At 45.3% G+C, this 17,011-nt stretch overlaps 1 protein-coding gene across 1 annotated transcript in view; it reads left to right on the plus strand.

The window, feature by feature from the left end:
• wnk3 (WNK lysine deficient protein kinase 3) overlaps positions 1–17,011 on the plus strand; it is a gene marked incomplete at both ends in the record, with an annotated part of 52,966 nt that overhangs the window by 23,329 nt on the left and 12,626 nt on the right. Inside the window, 18 exons of the mRNA XM_080732683.1 lie at positions 3,500–3,672; positions 3,950–4,170; positions 5,406–5,563; positions 5,742–5,830; positions 5,963–6,182; positions 7,402–7,723; positions 7,921–8,036; positions 8,143–8,343; positions 8,665–9,383; positions 9,778–10,190; positions 10,352–12,768; positions 12,980–13,023; positions 13,572–13,707; positions 15,011–15,127; positions 15,220–15,321; positions 15,455–15,503; positions 15,615–15,767; positions 15,880–16,664. Of these exons, the coding sequence (XP_080588809.1) occupies positions 3,500–3,672; positions 3,950–4,170; positions 5,406–5,563; positions 5,742–5,830; positions 5,963–6,182; positions 7,402–7,723; positions 7,921–8,036; positions 8,143–8,343; positions 8,665–9,383; positions 9,778–10,190; positions 10,352–12,768; positions 12,980–13,023; positions 13,572–13,707; positions 15,011–15,127; positions 15,220–15,321; positions 15,455–15,503; positions 15,615–15,767; positions 15,880–16,664 (6,435 nt within the window). The remainder of the gene's footprint in view (positions 1–3,499; positions 3,673–3,949; positions 4,171–5,405; positions 5,564–5,741; positions 5,831–5,962; positions 6,183–7,401; positions 7,724–7,920; positions 8,037–8,142; positions 8,344–8,664; positions 9,384–9,777; positions 10,191–10,351; positions 12,769–12,979; positions 13,024–13,571; positions 13,708–15,010; positions 15,128–15,219; positions 15,322–15,454; positions 15,504–15,614; positions 15,768–15,879; positions 16,665–17,011) is intronic.

Here is a 17,011-nt window from a genome sequence, read left to right on the forward strand (position 1 = left end):
TGATTTAGAGGGTCCAGAGAGCTGGGCATGTCAGGAGCGTTGGAACATAACATACCACAGATACCAGGCTATGGCACCTACTGAATGCCCACCTTCATTTGGTTGTTAAATAACTGCTTGTCCATAAGTACATTTGCAAGTTAAGTCAGCAATTCCTACATAGTATAAGAAAAAAGGCTGCATTATTGAAAATATACGTACTCATTATCGAGCATATATGAGTGCTAAATTAAATCACTCTGTCTTAAAAAGTGTATTAATGTACATTAAAAAGTGTCAGTTTAAGTCATTGGGCCCGGGAGCCCAAGTGTTTGGGGCCCAGTATTTTTAGCCGTGTCCTTGACATTGACATTCTTTTTATTGCTGCAATTGTGGAGGGCATATCGCCTTTCACCTGAAGATGTTTGTTAAAACTTGCATAGTAAAATTCTTCTCTGTATTCTGTTCACTTTTGTACATTAAATAAACACAGAGGATTCTGTGTGTGTGTGTGTGTGTGTGTGTGTGTGTGTGTGTGTGTGTGTGTGTGTGTGTGTGTCTGTGTGTTACACAAAATGTGTCCCTGGCATAACTCAGACAGCGTCCGATGTTGCATATAAATGACATGCCCAAAATAGGGATGGCCGGTTGAAAGTGGTTAAGTCTGTCTGTGGGTTGTATAAATATTTAACCGATGAAAGATCTTAACAAGAACTTGTGACTAATAACTACCCTGGCTCCAATAGAACAGTGTTTCTTTTTTCTATTTCCTGAAAAGTAATGTTTTTTGACAGCAACAATATGACATACCGGTACAGATAGATGTGAAGGGCAAAGGGGGAGAGCAGGCTGTGTAGACAGAGACTCACAGACAAGCACTCTGTCTCACACAATTCCAGAGTGTCAGAGTGACTGATGCTCTGACTGGATGAGATATACAAGAGAAATGACACTCAACACACAACCCAGAAGTAAGATAGATAGATAGATCAGACAGTCAGACAGACCATTATCCCATAGCACATAACAAGGTTAGTTAAGAACACAGCACAAAAAGGGCCACGGGTAAAAAAAAAAAAAAAATCCGAAAAAGTTATTTTGCATTTCACTGAGCAAAATAAAACATAATATGAAAAGATTAGCAATCCACTCCATATAGTGTTTACTTTAAGGAAAATGAGACCTCATTCATTTCACCAAACAGTCCAAATACGCAGTGAGATGCTTTTAAACATAAAAAAGACACAAACAAATTTGCACATTGTGTTGGTAGACACACACATGTGCACACACATGTGCACATGCACACACACACACACACACACACACACACACACACACACACACACACACACACACACACACACACACACACACACACACACACACACACACACACACACACACACAGATACACATTTTCCAAATTCACTCACGACATGTGGACAGACCTGCACATAGAATGTGAAGTGCAAGAAAGGAGAAGAAGGGGGGCAGGCCCAGGACGAGCAACTTATTTTTTAGCCAAAACCATGCGATGAAGAGCAGTCTCCCTGTGTTGATGCTCTGTCTCTGAATACAGGAGAAGAGCGGAGTGGGAGGTGGTGGTCCTCCGCTCATACTTCCAGAAAAGGACATGGATCCAGTTTAGACAGAGTGAAAGGTCTTGGAAAAGCTTATGTACCAAACAAAAGCTGAGAGGGAGAGAGGGAGAGCAGAAGAGCAAAATAATTATCTACAAGGGAAACTTAATGAATTGGAAAAGACCAGTATGTAAAAGAATCAAGCTAATTTGCTCCGTACGGCAACATCTGCTGTACTGTACATCATCTGCATTCAGACAACTTAGTCCAAACAAACAATGGGTCCCAGCATCAATAGAATCGATTAGTGGAAAGACTGTGTTATGATGACTGCTATTTTTAGGGAGGTCTATTTGTGACACTGCAATGCATCCCGCGTTCTCTCAGTGTTCAAATTACACCGTGGCTTTTGGGGGAGTCCTATTTTTCAGCGGTGGGGGTTGGGAATGGGAAGGTACTTATATACATTCATGCACATACATGAATGCACCCACCCATGTGCAAAAATATACTGGCAGTGGCAATACATTTCAATTCATACATACATAGTATTTAGCCAAAATAAACAAATAGTATTCACTGTTGTAATGTTTAGTTTTAGCCATTTTATCGCTTTTTGCTGAAGAACAATAAAATTGCCAATACACAGTTAGTGGACAGGCTATGGTTTGCATACTTAGTTAAACAGACCAGACATAAGTTGCATCCCATGACAATCATGAACAGGCCCACAGCTTCAAACACCAAGAGTCGTTCCCTTGAAAGGCAATATAAGCTGTGAAACATGCGTTGACTTCAGTGCACATGCATGGCCACAGCAGCAACTGACATATTTATCCAGGAAAATATACATGAATACAGGCTTTCTGGGGAGTACCAAGCTCCGTAGCTCTCCCTGTATTTCGAACCCGGTTACTGCTCCTTCACAGTTGTTACATGTATAGGATGTTGTTGTGACATGTTACAAGAAGTAAGGATGTAGTGCATTTTTTTGTGTGCAAATTGTTTCCTTTTACATAAAGGTCAAGTGACAACAATGTCTCTTGTGTTTTTGTAAGACTTTAGCCATGAGCTGTAAAAGTGTGTTGTTGTTGTTTGTTAAAGCTGCCTGTTGGGCAACACACCATGGATTAGCAAGTCACAAGGTCCAACAAAGGTTAAAAGGCCAAAGACCATGCATAAGCAAATAATCTAATTAAAGACTGTGATGATCACCTTTTGCTTTGAATATCAAGTTTACATGTGTTTGTATGTAACTTTAAATAATGATGATGCCCATTCACAGTGTATCTGTTGAGGGAGGTGTGACGTTTCATTGATTGTAAGTTGTGGAAGAAAACACTATAGGCTCGCTAGATAAATGTATTTTCTAAGTACATTTCCCCAGCATGTTTTATTTTATTTTATTGCAGAGCAAAATGATAATTGCTGTTCTGTACAACTGTTTCCAGGAAGCTTCTGTAAGGCTAATGCCTCCATATGAATAGGCTGTTTGCCAGTGGGCTTAGTGACTTGCTGTCCCTGCTCCTGGGGGATGCTGCCTGCCTGCGCCAGTCAGTGGAATTTCTGCAGCATCCATCGTATCCGCCATGCTGGAGCAGCGGCTGTGTGGCAGATGCTGCAGAAAATGTGTTTTTATAAAACTCAGCTTGGGTGTTGTCTGGCCACTTTCACAACCCTGTTTTGCTAGCACCATCTAGTGGTACTGTAGCAGATGTGTGAAGTGCCAGCCACTTAGCAAGAGGTTGTGGGAGTGTAGTTTGAGGTTGCCTTTTAATATGAGGCAGTCCCAGACTCCCAGAGCCGTGTATTTCAATTTGCACACACGCACGCACGCACGCACGCACACACGCGCACGCACGCGCGCACGCACACACGCACGCACACGCGTATACAGTGTATATATATAACAGTGTATTCTGCATCTCGTATTCCAGGACCGCAAGCTGACCAAGGCAGAGCAACAGCGCTTCAAAGAGGAGGCGGAGATGCTGAAGGGGCTCCAGCACCCCAACATTGTCCGCTTCTATGACTCCTGGGAGTCAGTTCTCCGTGGCAAGAAGTGCATCGTCCTGGTCACTGAACTCATGACCTCAGGAACACTGAAAACGTCAGAGCTCATTTTACACACACACACACACACACACACACACACACACACACACACACATGCGCGCGTGCACACGCACACGCACACGCACGCACACACACACACACACATACAAACACACACTTATTTATTCAGGTCCTTTTTATGTTGTTCCAGTATTAGCATTCACCACTTAACCCGTTCATTTACTTTTCCATGAGCTTTTTGTCATTGATATATTACAATTACTTCCTTACCTGACCATAACACTCACCATTCTCCTTCTCTCTCCATGCAGTTACCTGAAGCGTTTTAAGGTAATGAAGCCCAAGGTTCTGAGGAGCTGGTGCCGACAGATCTTGAAGGGCCTTCATTTCCTCCACACCAGAACGCCTCCCATAGTCCACAGGGACCTCAAATGCGACAACATCTTCATCACAGGGCCCACAGGCTCAGTTAAGATAGGGGACCTGGGGCTGGCCACACTAATGAGGACCTCCTTCGCCAAGAGTGTCATAGGTACCCCAATTTAACTTTTCTGCTTTCGTAGTTTGCTAAGTCAAAATATTTTTTTCTTTTAACAAGAATAATTTATCATTTGGTCATACTCATAGGAAAGAGGGTTTAAATAGTTGGACACTTTTGCTTAATTAAAAAAAAAAGAAAAACCTTGTTCAGTTCACAATTCCAATTCTGTCACGCTCTACAGAGGCTGATAACAACAAGACATAATATTATTTACATCGGCAAACTGACTCCGGCAGTTTAAATGACTATTTCACTGTATTGAACTCTGGCCTACAGCCTCTGGACACTTATTTAAAGGGCACCAGCTGCCCAGGAGTATAGATCATTATTGAAACGATCTCTCCAAAATCCATATGGGCAGCACTTACTGTAAATATAGACCTTAGATTATACATTTGTCTTTGAGAGCCCACCAGAACATTGCACTTAGAGTACATTTTAGGTCGATAAAATGTAACCCTGGGAACAGTCGCAGTCGCTATAGGAAGATTCTTATCAGCTCTGAATTGAATCTGGCAAATGGATAGTCTGCATTTAAATAACGCCTTTTTCCAAAACATTTTACAGTGTATGCAATACATTCACTCATACGCTATATGACCAAAAGTCATATCATTTCTAGTTAGTTCCTGTTCTGCTCTTTGTTCCAGTGAATGGAAATCTTACAGCTACAATTACATTCTAGAGAATTGTGTGCTTCTAATTCATCCTGTTTCAGAATGACAATCCCTGTGTCCCCCCACGACCCCCCCAATACAGAAATGATTTGTTGAGATGATTTTGGAAGAACTTGACTGGCATGCACAAATCTCTGACCTTAAGCCTATCAAACACATCTGGAATGTACTGGAACACCAAATGCGAACCAGGAATTGGGGCGGCAGTGGGTCAGGTGGTAGAGGCTCCCAGTCTCCCCCAGAGTTGGTGTTGAAGTGTCCTTGAGCAAGACACTGAACCCCTAATTGCTCCCGATGAGAAGGTTGATGTCTTGCATGGTATGAATGTGTGAGTGAATAAGTGAATGTACATTATTGATTGGTCCCCCATTTTTTACTATTACTCGATTTCCAGACATCAGCTCTTAGCCAATCTGGAGTCTCCTTTATTTACATAACTCTCTGGATAGCATTGGACATGCTTCAGTGAATACAAATAATGAGAGCGGCAAAGAGATATTTCACTTTTTTGGGGTAATTGACTGGTGACTCATTGTCTGCTTTTTACAGGAACCCCAGAGTTCATGGCTCCAGAGATGTATGAGGAGCATTATGATGAGTCTGTAGACGTCTATGCCTTTGGGATGTGTATGCTGGAGATGGCCACTTCAGAATACCCCTACTCCGAGTGCCAGAACGCTGCTCAAATCTACCGCAAAGTCACAAGTGTGAGTCTCTCTCACTGCCTGGAACTGCATTATTCTCCTAATATGTAGAAGATGGAAAGAATTGTCCTCAGTGATGATATCCATTATTGAGTTGCGGTTGCCAAACTATAATGATCTAATTTCCTGTTTTGATAGGAGGCCTACCCTGTTAAATAAAACCCCTCATTTTCCATTGCAGGGTATAAAACCAGCCAGCTTCGATAAAGTTAACGACCCAGAGATTAAAGAGATCATCGAGTGCTGCATTCGTCAGAACAAGACCCAGAGGTAAGCATTTTTTTCGTGATAACAATTACATGATGTATTATCCTGTGGATAGCTGTTGACAGAGCACTTATAAAACATCACGGTGCTTCTGCTTCATGTGTTTTCTTCTATTGCCTTCTTTTTTGGGGGCAGACTCTCAATCCGGGACCTCCTGAACCATGCGTTCTTTGGGGAGGACACAGGGGTGCGTGTGGAGCTGGCAGAGGAGGACACAGGGTGCCAGGACTGCCTTGCCCTGCGGATTTGGGTGGAGGAGCCCAAGAAGCTGAAGGGCAAGCACAAGGACAATGAGGCCATCGAGTTCAGCTATGACCTGGAAAATGACAGTGCTGAGGAGGTGGCGCTGGAGATGGTGAGACATTGTGCTTGACTGACAGGGGGAAATGAGGTGGGCCCAGTACAGATGATCATGGGCGTTTGGTAGGCTTTGCTGTCTTATGGAAGGCAGAATGCTGAAAGAAAGGCACAAGTACAGTAACTTTGATGTATTACTAAATCCCACAGCTCATTTATCAGGTGTTCCTACAGTAGCCAACTATGTCTGACCTAGATTCACTCAAATTACCTTCTGCCCCAATTCATGAATAATGTCGACACACTCTTTCTCTCTCCCTCTCTGTCAATTCATTTCAACAAGTTTTATTGCCTTGAGCGCAAACACAATCGCCAAAGCTTCTAGTACAATGGATAATATCTAAAAAGCTAATAAATTGAATAAAAATTGAAGTAAAATGATATCAGAATAAAAGAAAATGAGAAAAAAATTGAAAACGTGCTCCTTGGAGCACAAGTCTCCGCTACGTCACTTAGGTTATTGTGGGCCAGCAATAATCTGTCTTGATCACATGACTGACTATAGAGATAATGTGTACTGATTTGCATTGGACAAAATCTGTAGGAGTAATATCAAGAAATGTGATTAGGTTTATGATTTGAGACATTTTGTTGAAAACAAGTCACTCCTGCAAACCAATGCCAATCTTAGCCAATCAGGGTGGAATATGAAAGATCTGACAGATCCATGTTGATCACATGGCCATAGTATTCTGTGTGGGTCAGACGTTCTGCTCTGGCATCCAGGGAGTTTGTGTGCACATTTTCATGCCGATCAGGCAAACGATTCAGGAGATTAGCTGTTCACAGACGGACAGATGACATACAGACAGACAGGGTGGAAAATATAGTGTTGGCCACGCCTAAGGCCTTGCGGAGACAAAGAGGAAGGATAGAGAATGATGGAGATAAAATGATTATATGAAAGTCAGATCATCTCATTCAGAATTAACTCTCATTCTGTGACAGTTATAGACATATTTTGCTGCTATGGCGGCTGTTTGACCTTCACCCATGAGTATTGTTTTTGAGTAGGACATTTGAGCAGGAAAAGCATCTCTGTCTCTGTCTCTGCTGTATGGTGAACATATACTATATTTGCCCCTCTGTGAATAGCCATCTATTTTTGCATTTGGTACCAGTTGGTGTTCAGTCTCTGCTTTTTATCTCTGACAGATCTACATAACAATTTGAACATCTTTTATCTGTTTTCTCTCTCCTCTCTCTCTCTTCCTCAGGTGAAGTCAGGCTTCTTCCATGAGAGTGATGCGAAGCTGGTGAGCAAGTCCATCCGAGACCGAGTTACACAGATCAAGAAGTCAAGGGAGCGCCGCCAGCAACAGCAACAGCTGCTACAGCAGCAGCAGGGCTTTGAAGAGAGGAGAGACTCCACCCTCGCATCCTACACCTGCCCTCATCCCTCCTGCCCCTCCTCACTGGGACCAGGGACCACTGCGCCAATGACAGCAGCAGGAGGACAAGAGACTGAGGAGCTGCCAGAGGTTGTCCAGCATGTCAGGCAGCCGCCTATTGTCAGTGGGCCGGTCCTCACTGTGCCAGGTAGAGTGTTGTGCTACAGCACAGAGCTAAGATCATGCAAGATTACATTTTCTTTTACTACTTTGTAGTGATAGACTGAAAAGAAATGAACATGTACTTGATAAATTACGGCATTTGTAATTAATGTATTTATTAATAATAATGTAATTCATGTAATTTATAATATTGTAATCACTCTATTGTTTTTCCATCATAAGGTGAGAGCATTGGATCAGTGAGCTGTGAATCTTATGCAAGTGGTCAGAGTCAGGCCTACTCTCAACAAGGAGAGTCATACGCCCTCTCCCAAGCTAGCCATCCCTCTAATGCTTCTGTAAGTTGTTTTCTGTTACCGCCCTGGTCACAAACTATAACAAATTCATCCATTTGCTTTTATGTGAATTCATTCAATCACGTTAGCAATCTCTATGGCCCTGCAGAGCACTGGGGTGATGTCTCATCCCCAAATGCTTCCCGTTGGACAGAGCGGAGGTGTTCCAAGTGTGCCTGTTGGTCAGAGTGGTGGTCTCTCCAGCCTGTCTGTAGGCCAAAGTGGAGGGGTACCTGTTGGCCAGACATTCATTCAGCCTGGTGCCCTGGTGACACAGATCTCACCAAGTGCACCTCAACAATATTCCCAGGTGACAATTCCTGCTGATTTCAAGTGGTTAGCTTAAAGCCAAAGGCTATTGTGACTGTCAGTCTTGGACTATAGCTATAATAACCACACTACCTGATTATGTGTTGTGTTTCTCTCCTCAATTAAACAATTCATCTTTTTACCCAAATACAAAATTATCCTCATCACATTACTAGTATTGACTTTGTGATTTTAAATGTTTCAATGATTAATAACATCACCCCTTGCCAAAGCTTAATCTTACCTTATTTTTCTACCGCTGTCTCTTCCTTCCTCTTTCAACATCACTCATCATCCTCTCATTATCACTGAACAAACACAGCCATACCATTCAGATGGATCACAGATTGCCACTCCCCAGGCATCAATGGCCCCCTCACAGTCATACATACCCCCGGTCTCTCCACAAGCGCCCATCAATGTCCTCACTACGCCCCTCTCGGGCGGTGATCCCACTAGACTAGCGGGGGGCATTGTGCCCCTCGCTCAGCAGACCCAGCCCCCTGCCACTCCCATGCAGCCCACTGACATCATCCCCCAGGCAGCACCCCAGCAAACACAGCCTGTCATGATCCCTCAGCAGACCATTGTTCATCAACAACAGATAGGGATGGAGCCACAGACCATCACCCTTCAGCAGCAACAGCAAATGGAGGCCCAGGCTGCTCTGCTCCAACAACAGCAACAAGCGAATGCCACACAGCAGCCACAGCAACCTACAACGGTCTTACATCCACAGATAGAACAGCAGCAAAACCTCTCAACTACAGCGGTCCATCATCAACCTGAGCCTCAGCAGCAGATCTATGTACAGCAACCATTGGGTCAACAGCCTCATGTCCAGCTACCCCCCCAGCAGTCTGTTTTACCAACGAAACCAAGCATGGAACCACCGCAGCAGCAAGCCTTGTCACTACCACCACAGCCTGTTGAGCAACCTCAGACCTACATACAGCAACCACAGATGGAGGCTTTGATACAACAGCAGCAGCAGCAGCAACAGCAAGCGTTGTTACTGCAACAGCAACAACAGCAGCAACAGCAACAACAGCAGCAACAGCAACAACAACAACAGCAGCAACAACAACAGCAACAACTACAGCTGCAGCAACAACAACAACAGCAGCAGCAGCAGCAGCAACATTTGGAGCAACAGCAGCAACATCAGCAACCAGCTATACAGTTTGAGAAACAACAACAGGCATACGTACAACAGCAGCAGCTGGAACACCAGCAGCAACATTTGGAGCAACAACAGCAACCAGCTATACTGTTGGAGCAACAACAACAGGCATACTTACAACAGCAGCAGATGGAACAGCAGCAGCAACAACAGCTGCAGCAACAACAGCAACAACAACAACAGCAACAACAACAACAACAACAACAACAACAACAACAACAACAACAACAGCAACATTTGGAGCAACAGCAGCAACATCAACAACAACAACCAGCTGTACTGCTGGAGCAACAACAACAGGTGTACATACAACAGCAGCTGGAACAACAGCAGCAACATTTGGAGAAACATCAACAACCAGCTATACTGTTGGAGCAACAACAACAGGCGTACATACAACAGCAGCTGGAACAGCAACAGCAAGCATTGTTTCAACAGCAGCAGGGCCTGTTGTCCCAACTACAGCAGCAGCAACTTGATCAACAACAACAAACTCTCATACAGAAACAAATCCTGGAGCAACAGCAACAGCAAGCTCTTCTGCGACAACAACAAGAGCAACAGCAACAAGCACTTCTACAGCAACAACAGGCCCAGCTACAGCAACAACAAGAACAACAACACCAGGCCCTTCTACAACATCAAATGGAACAACAACAGCAGCAGCAACAACAACAGCAAGCAATTTTACAGCAACAGCAGCAACTGGAGCAACAGCAGCTTAATCAAATGCAACAACAAATTGAGCCACCACCACAAAAGCAGCAAGTTGTAATACAACAGCTGCCTCAGTTGCAACCACAAATTGAACAACAGCAAACTGTAGTGCAGCAACAGGCACAGATGCCACAGCAAACTGAACAGCAAGTTGCATTGCAACAGCCGACCCAGTTGAAACAACAACAAATGGAGCCACAATTACAGCAGCAAGCATTACTTCAACAGCAAATGGAGCAACAACAGCAACACATGCTATTACAGCAACATTTACAACAACAAGCTATTTTACAACAGCAGCAGCAACAGCAAAGTCTCCTCCAGCAACAGCAACTGGAGCAACAACATGCCCAACTGAAGAAACAATTGGAACAGCAGCAGCAACAGGCTCTCCTACAACAGCAAATAGAACAACAACGTCAACAGCAAGCACTGTTACAACAACAGCAGCAGCACGCAGAGAGACTCCAGCACCAAGCACTGATGCAACACGTTCAGGAACAACAGCCGCAACAAACTGCTATCATTCAACAGCAGCAAACTGAGAAACAAGAAGCTGTACCTATTCAACAGCAGAGTGAGCAGCAGGTTTTGATTCAACAGCAACCGCTTGATGTACAGCAGGCATGTATCCTTCAACAAAACACTACACAGTTTCAGCCTCACACCACCCTCACACAGCAGCAAGTAATAGAGCAACAACAGCAAACAGCTCTGATCCAACAACAGCAAGCCTACTTAGCCCAGACGCAGCACCGCAGCTCTATAGTGGAGCCTCGTATACCCATTGGAGCCCCAGCCGTCACTGAGGCTATCCAGTTGCAAACTCAAATGCTGTCCCAGGCTCAGGTCCCTGTGGTCATTCAGACCACCCAAATTCCGACCCAGACGCCCGCTGTGCTCCAAACTCAAGTCGTCACCCAGCAGGGCCAAAGTAACCCTCACTCCCAGAACCAAGCCCAAGTCCCAGTCCAACTCCAATCCCTGTCTGCTACCCAGGCATCACAGGCTACTATCGAGGCCCAAATGATTCCTCAAGTTGTTGCTTCCATTCAGGGGTCGACTCAGCCTGCCCCGACCCAGCAAGTTCAGATACAGGCCACAACTCCAATCCATGTAGCTCCTATACAGGGCCAGGGTGTTGCACAACCATTAATCAAGGCCCAGGCTCTGAATCCAGTCATTAATCAGCCTCAGCCACCACAGGGACAGATCGCCACCATCGACTCTCAGATGATTGCCCAGCAGAGTCAAGCCCACATTGAGGCTCCAGCTGCAGTTGCCTCAGTTCCTAGTCAGATCCAGCAAGAGACCGCTGTGCAACCGAATGCTCAGATACATGGCTTGTTACCGCCCAATCTCCAGCCACAGAGCCAGCTACAGGCTCAGGCTCAAGCTGGCCTTTTACCACCACAATACATTCCTGCACCACAATCCACCCGCCAAGCTATGCCATCAGTCCAACAGGATGTCACTCTCATTGCACAGCAGCAGCAACCTCAAGCACTGCAGTATCAGCAGATGATTCTGTCTCCAGGTACGACTGGAAGTGTTGGAACTATCATGTCTGCTTCCGGCTCAGTAGTTGAACCCACAACATTTACCCCTGCATCCCAGCCTATTCAACAGACTGGACAGGCCTATGCTCAGGGCCAAACACAGCTACAACAAGTTGTTCAAGCCCAGCCGCAGCCCACTGGAAGCACAGTTGTACCTTCTGTGATCCAATCGATCCCTCCACCTGCTTTGCCTCAATCTATTGAGCGGTACCAACAACAGCTGCAGAAGGTTCCATTGGTGGTGCAACAACAACATCAACTAGCAGCATCACCTCCACAGCTACAGGTCCAGTTACCAACCCAAACACCCTCAACACTCATTCAAAAGCCACCTCCCTCTCAACAGGTCCAAATACCTCTCGATCAGAGTCAACTGCCTTCTCAGCCCCAAATGGCTCCACAACTAGTACCCCAACCTGCTGCACAGATAGTCGCTAGTAATGTATCCCAGCTGCATCCCCAGTCCAGGGCACTGCCCCTCTATAGTCAAGTAGTGGCGGGTCCGTCTCCCGCCCCCCAGCACCAAGCCAAACAGGTTTTACCAGCTCAGACGCAGACACAAACTAGCATCCAGGCACACACACTCACCCACACACAGACACTCACTCAGACACAGGCCCCTTCTCACACACAGATGCAAGCTGAGACACCCGCTGCTGAACAGCCTGTTTTGCCTCAAGCTGTCCTCCCGATTCAACAAATACTTCCCAGCCCCTCTCATACATCCTGCCCCCCAGCATCACTGGCATCTCTCCCATCCCTTCCATCCCTCTATCCTGCCACTGCTCAAGCTCAAGAGCTATCCACGCCTACATCAGAGGCCCCGATAACCTTACTGGGGCGGGCTGACATTATCCCCACCTCCCCTCCTCCCGTGACCAGTCTCCAGACCTTTGACTCTAACTCTCCCCTGCTGCCCCAAACCTCGCTGCAAGACTGTGATCCTCCCCTGCTGGGTGTTTCTCAGGTACAGGATGTACGCACCACACCGCTTTTAATTAATTGATCTTCTTTTGCTTGAATACACTAGTACTAATGTACCCATAATGAGTTTGAAAACTATTCAATGAAAAGGTCTATGAATAAAACAAACTAACCATTAGCTCAATTTCATACAGCTAATGATTTGGGTTGTGTATGTCTGTGTTTCTCTCTGTATGTCTACTGTCACTCCACAGGATAGTACACATCTGTCTGGCACAGAGCGACATTCTTCATCTGGGTACGTGTCACATTCAGATTATTTGTAGTTGAATACATTTCTAATTATATGCTCAGGAACTGTAACTACTGTGAATTTACATTGACATGTTACACATTTAGCTGATGCTCTCGTTGGAGTGATTTGCAAGGAGTGAAGCAGATACGGTTACTAGTGTGTTGTTTAAGGGGGACGTTTTATGAGCGCTTTATTGTCCAAAGTACTTGCACTAAGTGTTGCTGTGCTCAAATGTCATGTGATCTGCATTATTAGCACAAATAAGCTAGTTGAAACACCGGTTCAGACCGTAAATGTGAAATTTATGAGCAGCGCTTCTCTCCAAAAAGTTGAACTATTTTCTGTTGAATGGCAAACAGCCGGCACTGGGAAGAGGAGCGCTCCAGCACGTCTTTACCAAATGTATGGCAGAAAGGCGCTGACAGCTCATAACACGCTTTCTGTAGACACAGCACCTTAGGACGCTCCTTCTGGGACGTTCTTTCATGCCGCACTTTCTCTGTACACTCATGTATTGTCATTGATCATCACTGACTCTGCCACTCCAACAGGTATGTTCCAGCCAATGGAGAAGATCCCCTGCAACTCTTTGCCAATGGCAAACTAGACAGACTGAAGACTCAAAGAAGACCTTCCTGTCATAGGCCAGAGAAAGCCTCACAACAGTTTCAATTGAGCATGCTGCAGGTGTGATTTACAATGTACATTATACAACAGTTAGTTTGGGTTGAGTAATTCTATTGGACAAGAGGAAGTCCATGAATGCTTAATATACACTACTAGCCCTTACCCGTTCAAAGATATGAGCTCCAAAATGATGTGCAGTGTGTGGGTTATGGGATGTGCACTGTGCACACAGTATATGAGGGATGGAAAGTAACTTTAAAGTAACTTTAACTGGTGCTTGCATGATGTAGGAGCATCAGTGTAAGAAACCCGTTTCGTTTAATGGCTACAGAGATACTGTTCCCCCCCCCCCCCCCCCCCCCCCCAGCCCGCCCGCCCGCCCACCCGCCTGCACACACACCCGCCTGCCTGCACACACACACACACACACACACACACACACACACACACACACACACACACAGAGCTGGTTAAACATTTTGCCTCAAGCTAGATGCAGAATAGATGTGCCTCATGCTAGATGCAGAATAGATAGTAGATACAGCATAAAAATGCTAATATACAGCATACGATTTGTGAAAGTGACAAACGGCCTTCACAGTTATGTCAGGTGTGTTCATATGCTGATGGTGATGCGATTTCAGATCAATTGCTCCAGCCACCGAGGAGAAACGCTGGGACAGACAGACAGACAGACAGACAGACAGACAGACAGACATTCGCAAAATTATAGTATAGATATACAGTATAACAATGCTATATACATACTGTGTGTGCTGTATATCACTATGATTGTTTTTGACACTCGGTCTGTGTGCTACTCATCCAATCCCAACCAATGTTGGGTAATGTTATTTTTAAAAGTAACTTGTTATGTAACAGCGTTATTGCCATTAAAAAGTAATCTGTTACGTTACCGCGTTATTACCATTAAAAAGTAATCCGTTACGTTACATCAGTCACCGATTTTCGTGAAACACCCAGGTGAGATTTGCGACTGTGCGTGCATGTCTCTGTTGACAGAGACAAGCTAATTTATCAGGAAACAGTGCAAATGCTTCAGATGGATTCTGTTTCCTTTGTGGCGACAGAAAGAACAGGGAAATATAGGTCTTAAATGTAACTAAGTTGGAAAAGGTAAGTAACTAACTACTAAATTGCAAAACTAACTCATTAGGTTACTCTGTTACCCAAAAAAGTAATCCGTTACAGTAATTTTTACGCTGTTACCCCAAACACTGATCCCAACTGCTTATAGACAATATAACAGCACTGTGTCTCTTGTGACATTGCTTAAATGTAGTCATATTAAATGCAAAAAATGTATCAAGAAAGATCATAATTATTCTTGTCCTCCACACAGGTGTCTGGCAGTGGGGACAATATGGTAGAATGTCAGTTGGAGACACATAGTAACAAGATGGTAACATTCAAATTTGACAGTGAAGGGGATGCACCTGAGGACATTGCCGATTACATGGTAGGTTACTCTTATACACTCTTTTGCAATGATTGTTTAAATGCTATATTCTGTGTATGAGTAATGACTTCCCTGTTAATGTTATTTTATAGGTGGAGGAGGACTTTCTTGTTGAGTTGGAAAAAGAGAAATTTGTGGAGGACCTCAGAGCCATTGTAAAGAAAGCCCAGGAAATTCTTCTGACAAATGCACAGGTGTGTTGATTTACAGATTCAACACTTATGCTCTTCTATAAATACCTCTTCTATAAATATTCTTAATGTAACATCAATGTTATGGTAATGTTTGGCTGAATAAGAGCTTGAATCTTTTTTATCTACCTGCTAGACTGGATCTATTGACCAGTTTCATGTGAGCACTCCCACTGGCACCACAGGTTAGTTTGCGTAGGTCTCTTTCACTTGTGCATGAATTAAATAAACTCTCTGATTAATACATCTTTACATATCTGCATATATCTGCATGTACTTGTCTCTCTGCCTCCCAGTGGACACAGCACCCCAATCCTCACCAGTGGGACGCTGGCGCTTCTTCATCAACCAGACCATCCGCCACAGAGATTCTCAGTCCAACCAGGGAGCTGCCACACCACCACCTACTGGAGAGACAAGGGTGCCACAGTCCCCTAAAGTAGAGAGAGGTAAGATCTTCCAAAATGACCCTGGCAGCTGTGCAGCTAATTAACCTATTTGAGTGGGCCGACTGACTCCTAACACAAACTAACCATGTGTCCCTCTCTCTGGTGACTGTAGAAGGATGCCAGAGGTCGGAGTCTTTGACTGGATTGGTTTCCCCTCCCTGCCCACCCCTGTCTGCCACCTCTCCCCCTGTCTCCACTGTCTCCGCCCCCGCCTCCATGTCTGCCCCAGGCACCTCTGCCCCCGCTCCTGACACCAGTGTCTCTGACAGCATCTCTGCCCCAGCCTCATCTCTCAATAGTGCAGCCATAACCTCTGTCCCTGCTGCTGCTCCTCCTCCGGCTGGCATAGACCAGCCAGTTTCCACCACTGCAGTTCCAGTTGACAAAACACCCAGTTCCACTTCATCCATGGCCACTCTAATAAGCGCCGCTGCCACCGTGGCCGCTGCTCCTGCTGCTATGCCTCGCACACTTCCAACCTGTTTGCCTGAAGTCCTCATGTCCCCTGGGAATAGTGGTGGCTCCACTGTAGGTCGCAGCCTGGGGGATGCGGGACTAGCTCCCGTTGGGCATAGCATGTCTGGAGGGAACCACTCGTCCACCTCTGTACATTCCCCTCCTCCTCTTGCTGCTGCAGTGACATCTCCTCCAGCGAGTCATGCTGGCATAGAGCAACAGCTGACACTTGCCCAGATGACCAGACCGGCTCAGCCACAATCACAGGCCCAGGTTCAACCGGCATTACAGCAGCCAGTAAAACCATCTCCACCGCAACCACCGATGGTGCAGCTTCAACAAATACCACTGACCCAACAGATACAGCAGGTCCCGCTGCCGCAACAACAACAAACACAACAGCAAGTGTTGCAGGAGCAGGTTCAACTGCAGCAGCAACAAGTGCTACAGCAAACTCTCCAGCAATTACAGCAACAACAGCTACTGCAGCAGCAGCAGCTACAACAACAGCAACAACAACAACAACAACAACAACAACAACAACAACTACAACTACAACCACCACAACAGCAACCACCACAACAACAACCACCACCACCACAACAACAACAACAGCAAAAACAACCACTACCACAACAACAACAACAGCAACAACAACCACTACCACCACAACAGCAAAAACAACCACTACCACAACAACAACCACCACCACAACAATCTCTACAACCACAACAACAGCAACAACAACCACAACCACAACAACAGCAACAACAACCACAACCACAACA

Source organism: Nannobrachium achirus (assembly GCF_963921795.1).
Source record: "Nannobrachium achirus genome assembly, chromosome: 9".
Classification (NCBI taxonomy): Eukaryota; Metazoa; Chordata; class Actinopteri; order Myctophiformes; family Myctophidae; genus Nannobrachium; species Nannobrachium achirus.